At 38.5% G+C, this 21,195-nt stretch overlaps 1 protein-coding gene across 1 annotated transcript in view; it reads right to left on the bottom strand.

Moving 5' to 3' along the window:
- The window catches only part of PIR (pirin), a 110,265-nt gene that overhangs the window by 9,190 nt on the left and 79,880 nt on the right, over positions 1–21,195 (bottom strand). Inside the window, exons 7-8 of the mRNA XM_012434732.2 lie at positions 11,927–11,971; positions 1,536–1,618 (exon numbers count right to left, since the gene is read on the bottom strand). Of these exons, the coding sequence (XP_012290155.2) occupies positions 1,536–1,618; positions 11,927–11,971 (128 nt within the window). The remainder of the gene's footprint in view (positions 1–1,535; positions 1,619–11,926; positions 11,972–21,195) is intronic.

Here is a 21,195-nt window from a genome sequence, read left to right as displayed (position 1 = left end):
TAACAATCCCTTGCAATTGGCGGTATTATTTAATTTTGCAGAGAAAGAAACTGAAGCTCAGAGGGCTTTACAAATGTGTCCATAGTCACAACAGCTAACAAGTAGTAAAGCCAAGATCCAAACCTTCATAATCTCTTTTCTGCTCTAATCTAAAGGTCACTTTCGACTATTGTGTGGATATAAGTGACACATGCCACCTTTAAATGCTGATTTTTTAATATCAATTTTTCATAGAAATCTTTCTAAGGTTTTGATGGCTCAGGCTATGCTTATACACAGCAACAATTACAGAAGTGCACATAGCAGAATGATGCCACTGGAGCCAGGAGTGCTGCTTGCCAGTGAACTGATGGCTTCAGCTGACTCTTTTCTATGTTGGCTGCACCTGTTCTTCTGACTCCCTTCATCACTTCTTTCTGGTGTTCTATTTTAGCTTCCAACTCCTTATCTGCAATGTGCTCTCTGTGTATTATAGGAAGAACTGAGGTTGCCAATTTAAACCAGATAATGTTACAAACAACTCTAGTATCAGTAGGTTCTTGCCTACGTGTAGCTTTCATGCCTCTTTCCTATATTGGATTGAAAGATAAAGAATTGACATTTTTGTAGTTCAAAAGTGGGAGTTTCATATGGCTCAGTCTAATATTAAAGGGCATTGACCCTGACATATGCATTTTTCTGGTGCTCATGAGGTTTTTCTTCTGTTTGCCTCACAGTTCATGGTGGTGCTGCAGAAGACTAAAGCAGCAGTAGATTGCTGCCAGAAAAGTGGGCTGAGATCTGATAACTCCTTAGAGCCACTGTGTTCTATAAAAACAGGCAGGGTCAGAAGGCCAGAAGTGAGTCAGAGTGCCTCGCTACCGGTCATCTGCACACGGAAATAGTTTTTGAAGTTTGTTTTTTCCCGAGCTTTTGCACAATTGTCTCCTCAATCCTCTTTATAAGATTGACTAAACAGACTCACAACATGGTGACTGAATTACTCAAGGGAATGAAATAGACATGAGAAAGAAACTTGAAAACCTGGGAATAAAATCCTCCCAAGACTCCTAAAATATCAGAAACTTTACTTGAAGAGCAGGGATTCATCACAAAAGGACTGTGAAATGCATCATATCTTTCTCTCAGCTCAAAGTGGGGATTATTTTCAAAGGGCTCTATGTGAGTATGCATGTAGATCTATATTTCTACTTCTAGAGGGCTGATCTATTTTCACTTACGCTAAAAACAAAATAAGCCAATTGTATAAAGAAAGAAAATTAAAAGATAACAAAGATGTGTGGCTTCTAGATTCAAATTTCCGGGGTAAACAATAGGGACTTTATATGATTCCTGAAGATAATCAATATAGACAAAACTTCAAAATAAACCCATAGAAATCACAGAAATTAATGAAAGGGGATGATAAACTTCTGGTATAATTTATTCTCTAAGGAAGAGAGAAAAGCTTTCAGTTATCCACAACATTTAGGCATTTTCTTGGAAACCAGTAGAAAGTACATGGTAAGAAAGTTAAAGGAAAATAAAATACTTACCTTGTTCTCCACCTGGACACTGTCACCTTCCCCAAGCACTGCTGTGTGATGAGGTTCTATTTTTTGTTGTGCATCATCGGGCCCTACAAAACCAATTTAATACCCATTATAGTACATTTGTTATATGGTTACTTACTTGGTTAACTATATAGCACCACAATATTAATTTTAAATTGAGAAATAACAGACTTAGTAATTTCCTTAAATCTCTTGGTTAATTATATTTGCTATTATTAAAGCCTAAAACTAGTTTGTTTTCAATTTTGAAAAAGTACAAGGAGATGAATCCTGCGCTGTTTCCATTTACACTTTTAATGTTATGCTCAAATACTTCAATTGATATGCAAAGTCCTTGGCATCATGTGCTCATGTTTCCTTAGGTAAATTATAAACTTTATAAGAATTAAGAAAACTTGGAAAAATGATCAGATGCCATAATTAATTTCAACAAGTATTAATTGAGTACCTACAATTGCCTAGTACTATGGGACAATACAGAGACATGCAAAGTAGATTCCTTCCATAGAAATAATTCAAAATCCCATTAGAGCAAACTAAATCTATACACACAAAATAATCAGAGAATAATTCAACTGAAAAATAAGTAAGGTGGATAGTTATTGAATAATGGCTATTAAACTATGAATAAGACTGTTCTAAATGTTGTGGTGACATTCAGGATAGATAAATTTCCATCTCTTCTATACTGAGGTTTACAAATAAAATAACATAAATGAAAGTATCTCTTAAAGGCAATGATAAATTCATAAGCGAAGTTCAGTAAGAGAACAGGAGTGACAGGGGCTTCTGCAGGTCTACGGACCCCAGAAATTTGTTGTGGAGGAGGTAAGACTTGAACAGAGCTCTGTAGAATTAGATAAACTACAAGAGGCAAATCTGGGGAAAAGGACATTCTACACAAGAGAAAAGATTGTGGTGAACATTCTACCATTCCTGGAACAGTCTTTCGGGAAGAACGATGGAAATGTTAGCTGTCTTCAGATCAGGGAAAGCCTTTAAAACCCATGTTTATCCATATGACAGCCCTTGAGGAGGGTGTGTGTGTGTGTGTGTGTGTGAGAGAGAGAGAGAGAGAGAGAGAAATTACCAGACCTGTGTCTTGGAGAAATAACTCTGATGGCAGAATGTGGAGTGAATTATTGGAGGGGACAAGGCGGAAGAGTTAGGATGACCTGTTAGGAGTTTGCTGTAACAGTCTAAGTGAAAATGAATTACAGTCTGAATTGAGAAAGTAGCAACAGAAAGATAGGGATGGATTTGACTGGTGGAGTTGAAAAAGAATCTAAAGGATCGGGCAACAGTGGAAGAGAGAAAAGTCTAACATGATTCTCACTAGGAGCAGAAGAATGTAGTGACTTGAAGATTGCAAGAGTGATTCTGCAAGAGGAGGCTGCAGAATGGAGAGGCCAGAGTGGGCCACAGAAGGCTGTAGAGAAGGGGTGATATTTGGACTAGGTCTTTCAGTTGGATAAAAGCCACACTATGTGAATGGACGAGAGAGAGAAGATTTCAAATTGAGTGAGCAGCCCATAAAATGTCTAGGGAGATACACCTGCATGCCCTTTTGGGATGTAAATAAGGGCATTCATATGACAAGTTGGAGCTGAATAATCAATAAGGAAATGCTTATTTAAATGGAAATAATAGTTTGAGCAATTATGTAAACAGAAACATAATCTGTGAATTTTGGACATATTGGTTGGATTCCAAACTACTATATTTTCTAGAGAAGTCCTCACCTCCACTTTGGAAATAACCAATATGAGGCAGCAGAGCACATTCTAATGCTTGCGAACATGAAACAGGATTCTAATAGAGCAGGGGTTCTTAATGTGGAGTCAATGTCCTCCCAAGGAGTCCATGGATAGAATTCAGAGCATGGGTGAACTTGGATAGGAGATAAATTACATGTTTACTTTCACTAACAGCTAAATTGAAACGTATCTTTTCCTTCAATCATGAATGTAGCCAATAAGCCATGGTAGTATTAGCTGGACTGTGAGACTTTGTCTCTAGCAGAAATCATAGATATTTTCGTGCCACATTATGATTTTGTAGATATCTCAAAATATAGTTTATGTAAAATTTAGAGCAGACCTGCTAATCATGTTATGTCAAATGTTGTTAGAGAAGCACATATATAACTGTATCCCTAAACCTGTTCTTTTAACATTTTCATAACTGCACTGACTGCACTGACCTTAAAAACATTATTCGAGGAGGCAGGGGGCTTGGCAGATGTCAAAAAGGTCCATGGCAGTAAAAAGATTAACAACTTCTGTCCCAGAGGCAACAGTATGCTGGTTAATGTTTAACAACTGGCTTTCAGGAATAAGAGGGTAGAACTAACCTGATTTGTAAGTGTGTGCCAATTTCTGTGGTGTAAATACTCCCACTGTGGCCAATTTCAACCTACTAATGTGAGGCCAGGGAAGGCACACAATCAGCTCCTGCAAGCTAGCAAGAGCCAGCCCTAGCATAATACTAAAGGTTTCTCCTACATCAAATATTTAGGTCAACAAACATCATGAAAGCAAATGATAGAATTCCATCAATTTTCCACTTATGCAGGGATTTGGCAATAAAAGAGAGGTCTGGGAGTTAAAAAAGAATCTCAATTAGAGTTGAGTAATATTTTTAACTGTGATACGGAGCAGCATTTTATTAAGTGTGCTTTACCGAAATCCCCTGGGAGCAATGAACCATGTCTTTATCTTCAACTAATTCATATATAATACTCATTAACCATGTGGTCCACTCCTGGCCCCTAATGTTGCCATGTAGGATGTTTCATGAACATATACCAAAACAGTTTATAAACCCCTTAGTTATGTTTTAATGGAGTGAGCTGGCAAAAGAGTGCTAAAAAATAATGCTGAATTGGTATTTCTTCGCACCCCCTATCAGGGGAGCTTGCTTGACTATGGTGTTCATTGGTCTGTGAGGAAATCTTAACCAAGACTTCAGCTTGTCTAAAGGGCTCTAATTCTAATTGTATGTGGGATGCAATGCCTGCCCATTCTCTTTGCAATCTCAGTGTTGATACTAACGATGTCATTTGAAATGCTCCACTGTAAGGTAAATATTTTTATTTATTTTCTTTTGAGACAGAATCTTACTCTGTTGCAGAGTCTAAAGTACAGTGGTACAATCACAGCTCACTGCAGTCTCAACCTCTGGGGCTTAAGTGATCCTCCCACCTCAACCTCCCAAGTAGCTGGGACCACAGGCATGCATTACCATGCCCAGCTAATTAAAAAAAAATTGATTGAGGCAGCGTCTCATCATGTTGCCCAGGCTGGTCTCAAACTCCTGGGCTCAAGCAATCCTCCCATCTCAGTCTCCCAAAGTGCTGGGATTACAGGTATCAGCCATCATATCTAGCCAAGGTAAACCTTTCTTATAGACACTGGAGTCAGGGTTTCAGGTTAATAATAACTGCAAGTGTACTTTTAGCTTCTGTATTATTACGTGAAATGCTTAAAACAGGGCCACAGAAAGCAAAGACTGATTCTATCTTTATTTGCAGATCATTTTCATGATATTCACCCATCTGGTTATCTCCTGAACCTAAAATGAGTCTCAAAAAATACTTGTTTCTGACTACTTTCAAATATAAATATAGCCAAATCAGATAACAAATAGTTTCCATTGGGAATCACTGCCAAGAATGTTAAATCTAATAACACAGTTAAAGAAAATTTTAACTGAAAACAATTTAATTGTAATTTTTTTGCCTAAACAGTCATAAAAGGGTAAAATGCTTCAAAACCTATTTTAAAGTTAGTGCTGCATCTTCAGTGTGTGATTAATTGCTGTACAACTTTTCTGCAAATGCCAATTTTTCTTTTCCTTTTTTTCTAATAATTGCTGTCCTTCTTATTCTCTGTTCTATACACTCCAGTACTTCTATCATAGGTTTTGATATCATCAATTTTATATGTGTAGTTGAAGCCTTCTTACCCATTCAACTGAGACTGGTAATTGAAAAGACAGTCAAACTGCCTCAAACATTTTATTTTAAAGCATAAACGTGCATTTGTTTGTAAATTTTTAGAAATACCCCTGTATCATTTCGGGAGGCCAAGGCAGGAGGATTGCTTCAGCCTAGGATTTCAAGACCAGCCTGGGCAACACAGGGAGACCTTGTCTCTATGAAAAATTTTTAGGCACGGTGATGCCCACCTGTCATCTCAGCTACTTAGGAGACAAGTGGGAGGAGTGCTTGAACCAAAAAAAAAAAAAAGAAATATGGTTAAGGTGGGTCTACTGACTGGATTGAAGAATTTTCTTTTTCTTTTTTTTCCTCTCTCTTTTTTTTTTTTTTTTAAATTAAAGATGGGGTTTCACCATGATGGCCAGGCTGGTCTTGAACTCCTGACCTCGGGTGATCCACCCACCTCAGCTTCCCAAAGTGCTAGGATTACAGGTGTGAGCCACCGCGCCCGGCGAAGAATTTTCTTTTTAAAGCATACCTATAATGCACCATCCATTAGATTATTAGTTTCCCCAAGTCTTTCGTAAAGTCAAAGGCATTTTCTTATTTAAAAAAAATTTTTTTGAGACGGAGTCTAGCTCTTTCTCCAGGCTGTAGGGCAGTGGTGTGATCTCGGCTCACTGCAACCTCTGCCTCCTGGGTACAAGCAATTCTCTGCCTCAGCCTCCCGAGTAGCTGGGATTACAGGTGCCTGCCACCACACCCAGATAATTTTTGTATTTTTAGTAGAGACAGGGTTTTGCCATCTTGGCCAGGCTGGTCTAGAACTTCTGACCTTGTGATCCACCAGCCTCAGCCTCCCAAAGTACTGGGATTACAGGCATGAGCCACTACACCTGGCCCTTATTATTAAATTTTTAATTTTTGTGGGTACATAGTAGTTATATATATTTACGGGGTATATGAGATGTTTTGATTCAGGCATGCAATGCATAATAATCACATCATGCAGCATGGGGGTATCTATCCCCTCAAGCATTATACTTTGTGTTACAAACAATCTAATTACACTCTTTTAGTTATTTTAAAATTTGCAATTAAGTTATTATTGACTATAGTCACCCTTTGTGCTGTAAAATAGATTTTATGCATTCTATTTTTTTGTACCCATTAACCATCCCCACCTCCCCCACCCAGTCCCCCACTACCATTCCCAGCCTCATGAACTCATGGTAACCTTCCTTCTACTCTCTATGTTCATGAGTTCAAATTGTTTTGATGTTTACATCCCACAAAGAATTGAGAACATGTGATGTTTGTCTTTCTGTGTCAAAGGCATTTCCTTTAGCAATTCACTTTTACAAAACATCTGCCTTAGTTGTTCTGGAAATAACTCTTTTCACACTTATTTCATTAATTTACAACTGTTTAATTAAATTGCATAATTTCAATTATTGGTGCAACTGGCATAAATGGACTGAGAACAAACGTAGGTGCCTTTAAGTCCACTGCAACTCAGCTGATGGGAGCAGCTACGGGCAGGCAGACTAGGAAGGATCATCCTGGGTGTCCAAGCAAGCACCTTCCTCAAAGTATTCACCACAAAATGAAGAGCACTGAGCAACCCAGTTAGTTGGATAAATGGAGGTCAATTATGAGGCCTGTTGGTGTATATTTGTGTTTCCCTGCCTTTACTGCAAGATCCAGAGATCATTTCAAACTGCTTAATACCACCCAAAACCAGAGCACAGAAGTTTGTGCTCAAAAGGTTGAGCACAAACTAAGCGTGAATTATTTAAATAAATTCAAAACATTTTACTGCCCTTGTAAGCTTGTTCATTTCAATAACCACAAACAAATGTTTTTAGATTTCTAAAATTTTTTTTTTTTTTGAGACAGAATTTCGCTCTTGTTGCCCAGGCTGGAGTGCAATGGCACAATCTTGGCTCACTGCAAACTCTGCCTCCTAGGTTCAAGCCATTCTCCTGCCTCAGCTTCCTGAGTAGCTGGGATTACAGGCATACGCCATCATGCCCGGCTAATTTTGTATTTTTAGTAGAGATGGGGTTTCTCCATGTTGGTCAGGCTGGTCTTGAACTCCCAACCTCAGGTGATCCACTTGCCTCAGCCTCCCAAAGTGTTGTGATTACAGGTGTGAGCCATTGCACCTGGCCGATTTCTAAATACTTTCTAAGTACCAATAGTATACTTGATATCAGGCTTTCTAGGGGAGTGGAATTCAAGCTGATAAACTGTACCAAGCTTCAGGGTTACAGGACGTAAACTTTTTTATCCTTTTGATCTCTGCATTAATGTGTAAAGTAATTTTCAGCACAGCTGCAGGGAAGAGATTTGGTACTAGTATCTGCAGGATCTACTGTTTTTCTGACCATATAGTTTTTATTTTCTTTTGATTTCTTTATCATATGATGCACAGATTCCAGCTGTGGGCTGGTCAAAGAACTTTTTGCCTCAGCAAAAGATCGTTGTCAAACGTCTCTCCCTTTATTGCACACTTTTTAAAATTACTATTCAATAGTCAGTTTAGAAGGCTCTTCATTGTTGGAAAAAGCAAATATATTAAAAAGTAAGAAAGTCCTTGAAAAGAATAAAGAGTACATTCAGATGAGTCTCAAATGAATATTTTCTTTGAATAAGAAAATGAGAATTCTACTAGTCTTATTTTAGCTCTGTTAACTCTGTTTCTCTGGGGTGTCATTAGAGGACAATTACATAGCTTCATAATACTTACCTTGACCTTTAAAATGACTAAGTTACTTTGACAACTAGTTAGACATCCAGCATTTTCTTTTTTTTCCTCCTTTCTTTTCTTTCTTTTTTTGATTAAGACAGAGTCCTGCTCTGTTGCCCAGACTGGAGTGCAGTGACTCAATCTCGGATCACTTGGATCAATCTCGGTTCAACTTCTGTCTTCCAGGTTCAAGTGATTCTCCTGCCTCAGCCTCCTTGTAGCTGGGACTACAGGTGCACACCACCACACCCAGCTAATTTTTCTATTTTTATTGGAGATGGGGTTTCACCATGTTGGCCAGGCTGGTCTGAAACTCCCAGCCTCAAGTGATCTGCCTGCCTCAGCCTCCCAAAGTGCCAGGATTACAGGTATAAAACACCATGCCCGATTGTCCAGCATTTTCTAACGTTCAAAACTCCACCTGTTTGTAGTTAAACTAAATTTAACAATGTCTTTTAAGCACTTCCTGTAATAAGCTAAAATTTTAATAACTAATATAACTCCTAAATTTCCTAATAACCAATATTAACTCCTAAATTTCCGTTTTATGCAGTCTCCCCAGATTATTTCCCCAAACCAAGTTGCAGCCCATTTATTCCAGCCCAATGCACTAAGCATATATATTCATTACATCTACTTCAACTGAACACGTTTGACATTTTGAAAAAGACAATTCCTTGCTTATCACTTCCTGCCATCTGTGGTTTGTTGGTGCCAACCTAGTTTTATAAGCAAGATAAAATTGAGGCAGTAAAGTCAGAAAGCATTTTCTGGATTTTCTTTATTGATTCTATAAGTCAGTACATATTCAATAGCTATTTCTGTTTCGTCATTTCTTTTTCTCTGATGATTTATTCTTGCCCTTTTGTTTTTCTCATTAACCGCCCCCCATTAGGGTGTTGGTAGGAGGAAGGGAAGGAGATAAAATTCAAATGAGGTCATTTAGCCAGCCACTCAGTGGTTAAAGCAGAGTCCCAAGAGGCCAGTTTTGTGAGCTGGATTCTCTTCACGGTCCAGTTTATTCTGGAGAGATGCAACTTTGCTCCAAGGCTACAGACCCATCCCCTGCCAGATGTTTTGCACTGTGGCCCATGGTCTCGAGGGGGGAACAGGTCAGTAAATAGAGATGACTCAGGAAAATCCTGCCTCGTCTCAAGAAAAACAAGTGGATGTGTGGGCCATTCTTACCCTGAGATTCGCAGAGCATTTCACTTGTTAACTTTTCAGGCTAAAGGTCTGTCAGGAAACAAGGCTGTAACTACTGCTTAAAACAGGTTTAGGCAATTACTTGTTAATTTCTTTCCCCTTCATTCTCTACAATGTCATTTAAACCAAAATCACCTGTCACCTTTTATAGCGCTCACAGGCTGTTTTCACTTTTATAAATGGTTGAAACAAACTAAAAAATAGTCTTTGATGACACATGAAAAATATATGAAATTTACATTTCAGTGACCATCAATGATGTTTTATTGGAATAGCCACCCAATTTGTTTATGTATCATCTGTGGCTGCTTCTGTGCTACATGGGCAGGGCCAAGTAGTTGGAACTGAGACTATATGCCTTGCAAAGATGAAAATATTTGCTATCTGGCCTTTTACAAAAAGTTTGCTTCTCCCTGCTTTTTCTCACTCTACACAAACATTTCTGGTATACTTACCACCTTAAAATTCATGTGCTTGCTTTATTTCCATTTGTGCAGATTATTTTTTTGCTCTTGAAATCATAAATGAGGAGCACTGCCTCCATAAAAATGTTTTTTTTTCTATTTTTATAAAGCACTATGTGTTTCTCAGGATTTTCAGGAGATTATAAAAACAAATGATGTCTCATTTCTTCTAGATGGTTAATATAGTTTAAGGTGTGTACATATAAACTTGACACTACTACAAGACTTTTTGTTCACACTTTCTCCACTGCTAAAATAAATGAATTTTGCTCCTGACTCCTGATTGAAATGCTATTCATTAAAAAGGGAACTAAGTCCGTTTGTACTGTACTGGGAATAAATTCAAAATACATGAGTCTGTATTACCATTATTTTCCAGAAGAATAATTTCAGGCAATTGAACACCCTTTTGGAGAATATAAGAATGGTTTAAATAGCTCTGTGGCCTTCTATCCTTGAGTAGATATTATTTGTAAGCCAGCTACCTGGAGCTCAGAGTGTATTGCCCAAGGAGGTGGCCATGTTAGAGCCCCAGGAAGTTCAGTGCTGGCATCCCTGCAGGAGTGGGTGGAGAGCACCCAAACTGCAGAGGGTCTCAGAAATGGGAATTCTAGGCCAGTCTGTACCTTGGGATGCCCCACCCCATCCACACCACCCATAATTGTCTATGGGGATGAGGAGGGGAAAATGGGAGGCTGGTTCTCTAACTGGGTTTTCTCAGAAGTATAACTGGAGATGCATATTCTGGTACAAGGAATTTATCTGGGAGATGATCTCAGGATACAATAGTCCAGAGTCAGGAGAGTTAGACAGAAAAGGGAAGTCAGACAATGAAGGGTGTGTCATCAAGCACACTCAGGTGGCTTGACTGTATGTAAATAGCCTTTCACACAGGCTTCAGAGTTATCCTGCCTGATGGGTCAGGTAGCTTTTGGGAATGCTAATTCTCCAGTACTTTCACACTGAGAAACTAGTAAATGGCCTTTCACACAGGCTTCAGAGTTACGGTGCCTGAGGGGTCAGACAGCTTCTGGGAATGTTAATTTTCCAGTACTTTCACCTTGCCCTGATTGGTTTCAGAGAAAAGCCTTCAGGCAAAGTGGTACAGATTCCGGCTGTTGTTAGTTGGTCAATGGGCACTCAGGAAGTAAGGGCCCAGGGGTGTGGGTGGGATACCAACAGCATCTGCTATAGCTGTTTTCTCCCAATCCTTCAGAGAGCCTTTTACTGGAACCCATGGCTGCTTTTAGGAGGATGGGAAGGGGAGGAGTAGATGCAGGTAGGAGGCAGGCTGCTCTGCAAGCCCCTCTCTCCCACTCGCTCTGTTGCTTCTGCTGCTGGTCGGCTAAGGGATTTAGACTAGAAAAGACAAGTTAGATGGTGCTATCTCTGCATTGTCATTAAGGGTATGGGGTGGAGCGTGGAGAGCAGGATTGAGAAGACCAATGTGTAACCCTGGCAAGTTAAACAACTTTCTTTAGATTTCACATTCTTCATCTATAAAATGAGCATTGGCTGAGTCTCAAACATATTTTCTTGATTAGACTCAACAAGCAACACATATATAACCCTCAGAAGAACAGAAAAAAAGACACTTTTGAGATTTCTCAGAGGAAACTAGCATTGCAAATTCATCTCCTTCCACTTTCTCCTCCCAAGAGATAGGCAGATTCCTGCTCCCCTCGGAGCCCATTGTAGCTCCATCCCTTTATCAGTATGAAGGTTGCCAATGTCCTAGCAAGGTATCAAAACACATAATAGTGCCTGGACTTTCCTCTGTGTACAGGCTGTGTCATGACTGGCGTTCACATTCTCTTCCCTCACTGAACATTCTGTAAGCTGAGAGGCACCTTGCCCTGGGCATACCTGTGCTGAGATATAGAGAGGGCTGGTATGGGAGAGAAGGTGGCATAGTATTCAATTACATAAAATGGTGTCATCCTACATTTTCTGCCTTCAGTAGTTTAAATTAAATTGCAATTGAGTACTAAGTGACATAGCCGTAACTTACCAATACACACATCTCCAGATATGGTGTAAATGAAGCTCGTCCACCCTGGAAAGGACCGGCAACATTAAAATGTTAGTGTCCATAATGCCAAAAGGAACAAAGACACATGCATATTACAAATATAAACATATTTGGAGATGAAATCCTTTATTTTTCTTCAGATAGACATTTTAAGATTTAAGTTCTGTGAACTGTTTAAAATATACACTGACACTCATATTGTTCTCTTTCTCACACACAAATACAAACACACCCCTAAACCAAAATGACTTGGTCCCAAATATTTAAGACGCACCCAAAGTAGACAGTGTACAATTCAACTGGCTGTGTATCTATAGGCTATAAGCTGTATTATCAAACAAACTATTCCTTCCTGTTGTAATGTTATGATGGTAACTGCAACACTCCAGTCTGGCTTTATCTTCCATTTATTGTGTCTCAACTGTGTCTGAAGTATGAAGATGATGCTAGAAATATGCTTTTTTTTTTTTTTTTTGAGACAGAGTCTCGTTCTGTCACCCAGACTGGAGTGCAGTGGTGCCATCTCGGCTCACTGCAACCTCCGCCTCCCAGATTCAAGCGATTCTGTTGCCTTAGCCTCCCTAGTAGCTGGGATTACGGGTGCCTGCCACCACATCTGGCTAATTTTTGTATTTATTAATTTATTTATTTATGGAAGAGATAGGGTTTCACCATGTTGGCCAGGCTGGTCTGAGACTCCTGACCTCAGGTGATCTGCCGGCCTCAACCTCCCAAAGTGCTGGGATTACAGGCATGAGCCACTGTGCCCAGCCTGGTTTTTTGCACTTAGTTGCATTCTAGTTCCAGTGTATTCTAGCTGCATTCTGGTTCCAGTGAACTCCTCCTTTTTATTGATCCTAACATAGAATATGCGTAAGTTCCAGGGATGCAGGGATACATAATCTTTGGGGTATCGATGGGCTCCAGGACAGCCTGTGAACTCCCTCGAATTGTTCACACAGTTTTTCAAGTGGGCACACTTTTCTGGGAAGAGAGTACATAGACTTCACCAGGTTCCTACCATGACCCATGGGGCCAAGAGATCAGAACCATGGATGATAGGCTATTTGCACTCTCAGCACAAACACTTGATTTCCATGGATGTTTATACATTGTACCTATGGCTCAGAAGAGATGCTGTGTTTCCACCAAGAGATACGAACCTAGAAAAGGCACAGTCAAAATGGAATCAAGATATCCCTCCATATGTCTTCAGTGGAAAAGGAGATCTAGAAAGATAATGCAGGGCACAGTTCAATGCTGGAAGGACAGAGCCCACACTGGAGTCTGTGTAGGAGTCAGTGTGGTGACAGAGTAAACAAAGGCAAGCGCAGAAGGAACAAGGAGGCCAAAACATGTTCCAAGGATTTGATTGTCATGGCAGATGGCTTGAAACGCCCAACTGGATACAAGAGAAAAGTTATAACTGAGAAAACGTAAATTAAGTCTCACTAAGAAAATCTGAAGGATGGAAAAACAAACATGCTTAAGCAGGTGCCAGAGAATATTTTCCCATCCTCCTATTTCACAGTTTTTCCTCTCTGATATTTTACTAGAGTAAGTTTAAGCCCTCTGAAAGTAATGTTACTTATTCATAGCTTACTCTTTTTTCTCCTATATTAACCCACTCATACTTAGTCTTCCGAGCTTGATCTACCATCATTTACTGAACATCTACCATGGGCATGTACTTTACACTGAGATACAAAAATGGGTAAGGCATAGCTGGGTGTTCAAATTGTGCACCTTTGAGGAGGGAGGTCCATGGTAGATGATAAAAACACACACTAACAATTTATAGCCAGATCCCATATGTCTTATCTGGATGGGCTGGTCTGTTGGAGCACTTCTTCCTCTGTTTGCTAACGAATGCTGAGATTTTCTACTTCTATTTAGCCTGATTTATAATCATACTCTACAACCAAACCCCTTTCTTCTCTGCTTTTTCAAAAATTTTGCTACTGACAATTGCTTCTTTTTCGGAGCACCAATAGCTTCATTTTTTTCTGATTATACAAAAGAAAAAAACACATTAATTTAAAAAATACACACACACACACACACACAGTGAGCTGAGATCATGCCACTGCACTCTAGTGTGAATGACAGAGCAAGACTCCGTTTCAGAAAAAAAAATAAGAAAAAAGAAAAAAACAACTAGAACTAACTCAATATTCTATTTTGGATATCTTTCCAAGTCAAAATGTAGAAAAGTAACTCATCCTTGGGAAAAACTGCATAGCATTCCATTATAAGGACATGTCATAATCTATACAACAAATCCTCTATTTATGGTTTAAATGTATTAAAAATGGTTTCCACATTTGATAAAACCTCAAAAACTCTCAATAGTTCAACCAGGCTTTTGTTTGAGCTCATTTTGATTGTTCTAATCTCATTTCTCCTCTACCTGCTTTGCTTCCTATCCACCCTCCAAGCAGAAATCTAGTCCACACATAATTACCTAGGTCTGTTTTCTTTCCTTTTTCATCTTTTTACATGATCCAGAAGGACCAAAAATTTGCTTAAAGGAATGGCCAAGTCAATTTATTAAGTGTGTTCATATATTTTTATTGCTTGTAAAAATCTTCCGTTACAATATAGAGTCCATCTTTGCAGTAATAACACAATTCATGTTGCTGATTGGAAAGCACAGAGTGTTAGAGGGAATGGAATAGGAATGAGTGCAATTGACTTTTTTCCTCTTTTCAGCATGATGCCCATCTGCACTTGCTTCTATTAATTTGTTTAATTTCCACTAAGCATTGTTTTTTTTTTTCTTTTTATAGGGTAGCAGGCAACTAAGCATTGTTTCTTGTTTCCTAAGCCTGCTGCAAAAGAAAACAAATGCCAAATTTCATGAATGCTTACTGTATGTTTAACAATAGCTACATTTTACGAGAATTCCTTCTCTGCTAAGAGTAGGATTGCACCAAGGAAGAGATCTCTTGTAAGATTTTCAGGTCCTTCTCATCTTTCTTCCCCCACCTCTCCTCCCACTTTTATGTCCTGCACCAAGAATTGATGCCATCCCCCAATTTTTATTGCTTTGTCAGAATTCACACCCCCCTACATTTTCCTTTCTCCTACAAATATGGTCTCCAAACTACAGTCTCTTTGCAGCTGAAAAGCTCTTCCCTTCCCTTGGGCAATGACGAATAAAATGAGTTGAGAGGGAAGTCACATTTTCATTCTGGCCCCCTAGGACAGTGAAGTCAGCAATGCATTTTAAGTCAGACTTCCTTTAGCCAAACATTAAAAAAACAAAAATTTTAAAAAATATGTAAATCATTTTCTGTGGCAGTTACTCTCATGTCCAGGGAGGCTCGTAATTCCTGCAAACGTCCCTAGTGAGAGCTTTCCTCAGCCTACATTCCTTGCCTTAACCCAGGTCATTTTCCTCCTGCCTCAGTCTTAGAGTTCATTATTCCAATGAACTTACAAGTATTCCTTACACATGTATGTGCAGAAAAAATAGAAAAACACAGCCTGGTGACACACCAACACCATTAACAGAGATAAAGGCAACTAGGTTAAGGAGAGATTGCAACCCTTCACAAACTCTGGGCCACACTAATTATCAGACCCCAAAGCAACCCTGGTTCCTAAGAGCCTCCTCCCCTACCCGCAACCCCCATCCCACCAGAAGTCCCTGCATCAGCTTTGGCAGGGCAACTCCCTCATCTTGGACTTCAAGTCTGGCCTCCTAGGACATAGAGGCAGACCTGCCTGGTTTACCCTCCCCCTCTTCATTCCACCAAATTCTTTGTAATTGTTATTTTAAAATAATTTCAGACATATCTAAAAGTTACAAAAATACTACAGAGAATTATTGTACATCATTCACCGAGATTTCCCCAAAGCTAACATGTTAACATATATGCTTTATCATTCTTCTTGCTATAAATATGTCATTCTTTTTCTGAAATATTTGAGAGTAACTTGCAGACATGTAGCCCCTTTACATTGAAATAATTTTGAATATGTATTTCCTAAAAACAAAGATATTTTCTTACAAAACTATAGTGCAATTATGGAAATTATGAAATTAACATTGATACAATGCAACTATGTACAGATATTCAAATTGTGTCAATGGTCTGAGTAATGCCTTAGGTCAGGATCCAATCTGGGATCACATGCTGCACTTAGTTGTCATGTCTACTCTTTCATTTGAAACAGTTCCTCGGTCTTTTTCTTTCATTAAAAGTACAGACTGGTTATTTTATAGAATGTCCTTCAGTTTGCGTTTATTTGACGTTTCTTCATTAGACTAAATTGTTTGCTAATCCCTGTCCTTCCCAGATTTAGAGAATTTTCATTTATTTTCAATACTTTAATTTTAATTCAGAATAGCACAAAGGATGAAATAATGAACATACATGTCTGCCATACTTAGTTCATACCTATCTTAAGATAAAAAGCATACAGGTGAAAGAAACGTGCCCTAACTGGTTGCTGCCAATCCATTTTCTACACATGGTAAATTGCACCTTTTTAGAATCTCCACTTAAAATCCTTCAACGGCTCCCTGTTCTCCCAGGACAAGCCAAACTCCTGACTCTGAAAGACGGACTCTTCTCAACGTGTTCCAACATTTCTCTAGTATCATGGCCACTCTGCCTGCCCTGCCTCCATATTTAATTCTATCCCAGCAACTCTCTCTTGGGGAGTGGGGAAACAAAGCACAGCAGCAAACCTTAAGGAGGTTTTGTGGAGGACCACAGAAAACAAACCGACTAACCAATCATAAAAAAACTGCAACGAAAATGAGCATATACCGTTACAGGCAGAAAGTACCTGTTTCAAAACCAGTGCATCACCTTCAGGGAGATCTAGGACCAGACTCTTCACTTCTTCAAGCCTGTTTGCTGGTTTGTAAAATAAGGAATGAATACATATACCACAGAGTTGTGATGAATACAGTCTAATGAGGAAACATCAAACATACTGTTTATATTGTATGTCTGTATAAACATATATAAATGTCCATATACATCTGTATATACATATGTGTGTGTTATATGTTTTTAATCTTCTCTACATGATGCCAGGCACTTAGGAGGTATTTAACAAGTATCAGTTCATGTTCCTTCCCCTTTCTTCTCTTTCCACTTTCCTCCAAATTTGTGCAGGTGGAGAGGTTACACACTTCTAGTGAGGCTGTGACGCAGGCCAGAGAAGGGTCATCACTATGGAGATGGCCCCAAGCTCCTTACTGCACCCCCCTCACACCAAGTCAATTAGTCTCTTCAACTGTACAATACCTTGAGCAAAGCTCAGCAGGGTCATCGTTTCCCGAAAGAACTCTACATTTTGGGATCTCCCAAAATGTCCTCATCAAGAACCTCATGGCATTAAGGACGCTGTCTGTGTCCCACCAAACACTGCAGACTAGAATTGGTGACATGAGTTGGGTTGTCTGATCATGCAGCAACTGACAGCTCACCATAAGATCTACTAGCTTGCCATGAATAGGTATTTAACCCCCATTTTCTAACTGAAGATAAATAACAAGATAAAGAAATGTCAACTTTGTAACTCTGCAATCTGGGAAAGAGATAGGTTATTAGCTGAACTTGTGGGAATTCCACTGGAAAAAAAAAATGAGAATGCCCATTTTACCAAATTTGATGAGTGACACCAATAATAAAATGCCCAACTATGTAACACAATGGTACACACATCAAGACACTTGAGACAATTGGCTTTCCACAATGAAACAGACTCAGAATGTACTTTATATATTACAGAACGATCATACTACAGGCTGTTTATAAGCCATGGGCATATAACATTAAGAGCCATCCGTCAGGATCCCATATTTTAAGCAAGAACACATGCAACCTGTAGGATAACCCTGTCTTGTGGTTTGGTCCACATTCATAATACTGAACACTTATTGCATCAGAAGCTAACAAGAAAGCTAAGACATAAATGAAATTTAGTATTTTGAATGAGAAATGTATAAGCAATATAAGCTCTTTCGAAGATCAACGCAGAATACAGCCTTCTGCATGCCCAGAATGAAGCCTAGCCCACTGGAGGACAAACCTTGCTGATTATTTTCTTGCCAATACAATAGTACTAAAAATGTATTAGAATACCCTAGAAGCTTATCCCGCTCTTTTTTAAAAAAAAAGATAAAATTGACAGATAATTGTATCCTGCTCTTTAGAGACTAAGTGTACAATGATGCATTGAAGTTTTCTCATCAAGATATTTAATAACATTTTTAACTGAAGTAATATATGCTACTACTATTTCTTGGTTTTATTTGAACAGAACTTGTCTCCTCTTAAGATATGCAGTATTCACAACTGGTTTTTAATTGCTCAGAAAAAAATCAGAAAATAATTCAAATATCATAATCATAAAACTCTATTTGGCACTATAAAACAAAAACTAGTTTAGGCATTTGAACTTAGATTGAAGCCAAGTTTGTAGACTATTAAGATTGAAAAGATACAGAATTTTAAGGATTAAATATTCAAAAAAATAATAGAAACCTGAAATTAGCAGGGAATGTCATAAATAACCCTAAGATTATTTTAGGATGTATTTGGACACCTGTTTTTAAGAGAAAGAGGTCTTTTTTGAAAATTACAGGCAAAGTCTCACTTTGTTGCCCAGGCTGGTCTTGAACTCCTGCTCTCAAGTGATCCACCTGCCTCAGTCCCCCAAAGTGCTTGGATTACAGGCATGAACCACCATGCTCAGACTGAGAAAAAGATTTTTTAAAAGCCCCTGCAAAATATGAAAAAAATACACCCCTGCCAAAATTGCAATATGTTTAAATTCTTAGAATAGGTTTTTACTTTACATTGATCATCTATTTAATCTGTTCTCTCCTAAAGGTGACATATCAGAAAAACACAACATAATTTTTGAACTGATGATATTACTCACCTAAAAATTTTCAAGAACAGTCGTTTTTTTAACCTATGTGCAGTATCTTGGATTTATTTACCAATATGCCCAAGGCACTACTAACAGAGTACTGGTCACTGAACAAAAAAGTGGACCTTTTTTAGATGAGGAAACTGAGGTACAAAGAGATTAACTAAAAAATGATATAATCATAATCTTTACCTCACAGGGTCGTGAGGATTGCAGTTGTTAATTCTAAAAATAGGGAAGGTTCTTAGAGCAGTTTCTGGCAAACAGCAGGCACTTAATAAATGTTAGGTATAATGATTGTTACTATATGATGATTCAGTGAAGTGTGAACCCCTTAAAATGTTCATGGCACTCTCCATTACGCATTTTTGCCATTTTTCCCTCTGTTTCAAAACCATGTTTTAAAAAATGTAATTATATCTCAACATACATGAAAACCAATTTCATCAAAGGATATAAAATTTCAGTTAAATAGTAGAAATAAGTTCAAGAGATCTATTGTACAACATGGTAACTACAGTTAATAACAATGTATTGTATTCTTGAAAAATGCTAAGAGAGGGGATATAGAGTGTTCTCATCACAAAAATGATAACTATATGAGGTAATGCATATGTTAGTTAAATTCAGTCATCCCAGAATGTATATATATTTCAAAACATCAAGTTGTACATGATAGATACATACAATATTACCTGTCAATTTAAAAAATAATTAAAAAAACAATTCTAGGTGAAATAAATATTTCAATATGAAAGGCAAAACAACAAAGCACTTATAATAGAGAGTACATTTTTATGATCTTGGGCTACAGAAAGATGATTAAAGAAGCCACAGAAAGCACTAATCATTAAGGATCCAATTGATAATTTAAGGCATTTTTATTTATTAAAATAGAGAAACATAGTATAGAAAGGTAAAGAAAAGATATTTGCAACACAAATAACTGACAATGACTAGTGTTCAGAATATATAAAGAGCTCTTACAAATCAATATGAAAAAGACAACCCAGTCAAAGGAAAATGATGTTAAACTTCTTCCTAATTTTATATTTTAGGCTCTGATTCATGTTCATCACTGTTCTGAAGACCTATTATTGATTTACATTCATAACTGTTATGTATACATTCTAAGTATGAAGGGAACCATGATTGAATAGTCTAACGTACTGCTGGGAAGTAGAGAGCTCTGCAAAAAGATCACTCATGAATTAAATAGGCTTTTGATCTCTCTGTGAAAACACTCAAAATCTAAAATTCTACATGAATCATTCACGTATAGGGCATTCTCCTTAAAAGTAGAGAATGACTATGAAAAACCAGGCAAGAAGCCTGTGGAAAAAAAATCACTATGCATTTTTTGAGGCTTACTCAAGTCATTTTTTTAAAGTCACAAATGAGAGAGAGAAAAATCACTACTTGTTTTTGAGTCATTGACCATATGGGAAAATGTGTGGTACTTTCAACCAAGATCATAAGTGTGGAGGTTGACTCTAAGACATCCGCCTGATCCTGCCTCCCATACACCCTATGTAATCCCCTCTCTTAGAGTGTGGGCTGTGGCTAGAGTCTTGCTTCTAACCAGTAGAATACAGCAAAACTGATACGATGTCACTTCTGAGATTAGGTTACAGAAAGTCTCTGGCTTCCATCCTGTTCATCTTTGCACCTTCTGAGGAAGTCAGCGGCTATGTCGTGAGCTGCCCTATAATAGAGACCCATGTGGCCAAAAACAGAGAGCAGACTCTAGCCAACAACCCTCGAGGAAGTGAATGCTGCCAACAACCACATGAGCGTGAGCTTGGAAGCACATCCTTCCCAGTCAAGCCTTGAGATGACCACAGCCCCAGATGACATTTTATTTATTTACTTATTTTTCTGAGACAGAGTCTGGCTCTGCTGCCCAGGCTGGAGTGCAGTGGGCGATCTTGGTTCACTGCAACCTCTGCCTCCTGGGTTCAAGCAATTCTCATGCCTCAGCCTCTCCAGTAGCTGGGACTACAGGCCCGTGCCACCATGCCTGACTAATTTTTGTATTTTTAGTAGAGACGGTGTTTTGCCATGTTGGCCAGGCTGGTCTTGAACTTTTAGACTTGAGTGATCTGCCCTTCTCAGCCTCCCAAAGTATTGAGATTACAGGTGTGAGCCACAGTACCCAGCCCCCAGCTGACACTTTGATTGCAGCCTTGTAACAGTACACAGCTAAGTTGTGAGACATTGCAGGATAATACATGTTGTTCTAAGGCACAAAGTCTTGGGGTGATTTGTTATGCAGCATATGGATAATTAATACAACAACACTTATTTAAATACATACTTATGTGACTTACCAACTAGCTACAATATGT

This window comes from Aotus nancymaae, unplaced genomic scaffold (assembly GCF_030222135.1).
Source record: "Aotus nancymaae isolate 86718 unplaced genomic scaffold, 86718_ANA_hifiasm-v0.15.2.pri h1tg000058l, whole genome shotgun sequence".
Lineage (NCBI taxonomy): Eukaryota > Metazoa > Chordata > Mammalia > Primates > Aotidae > Aotus > Aotus nancymaae.
Note: the sequence above shows the minus strand (reverse complement) of the source record. Positions and strands in the feature narration are given on the sequence as shown.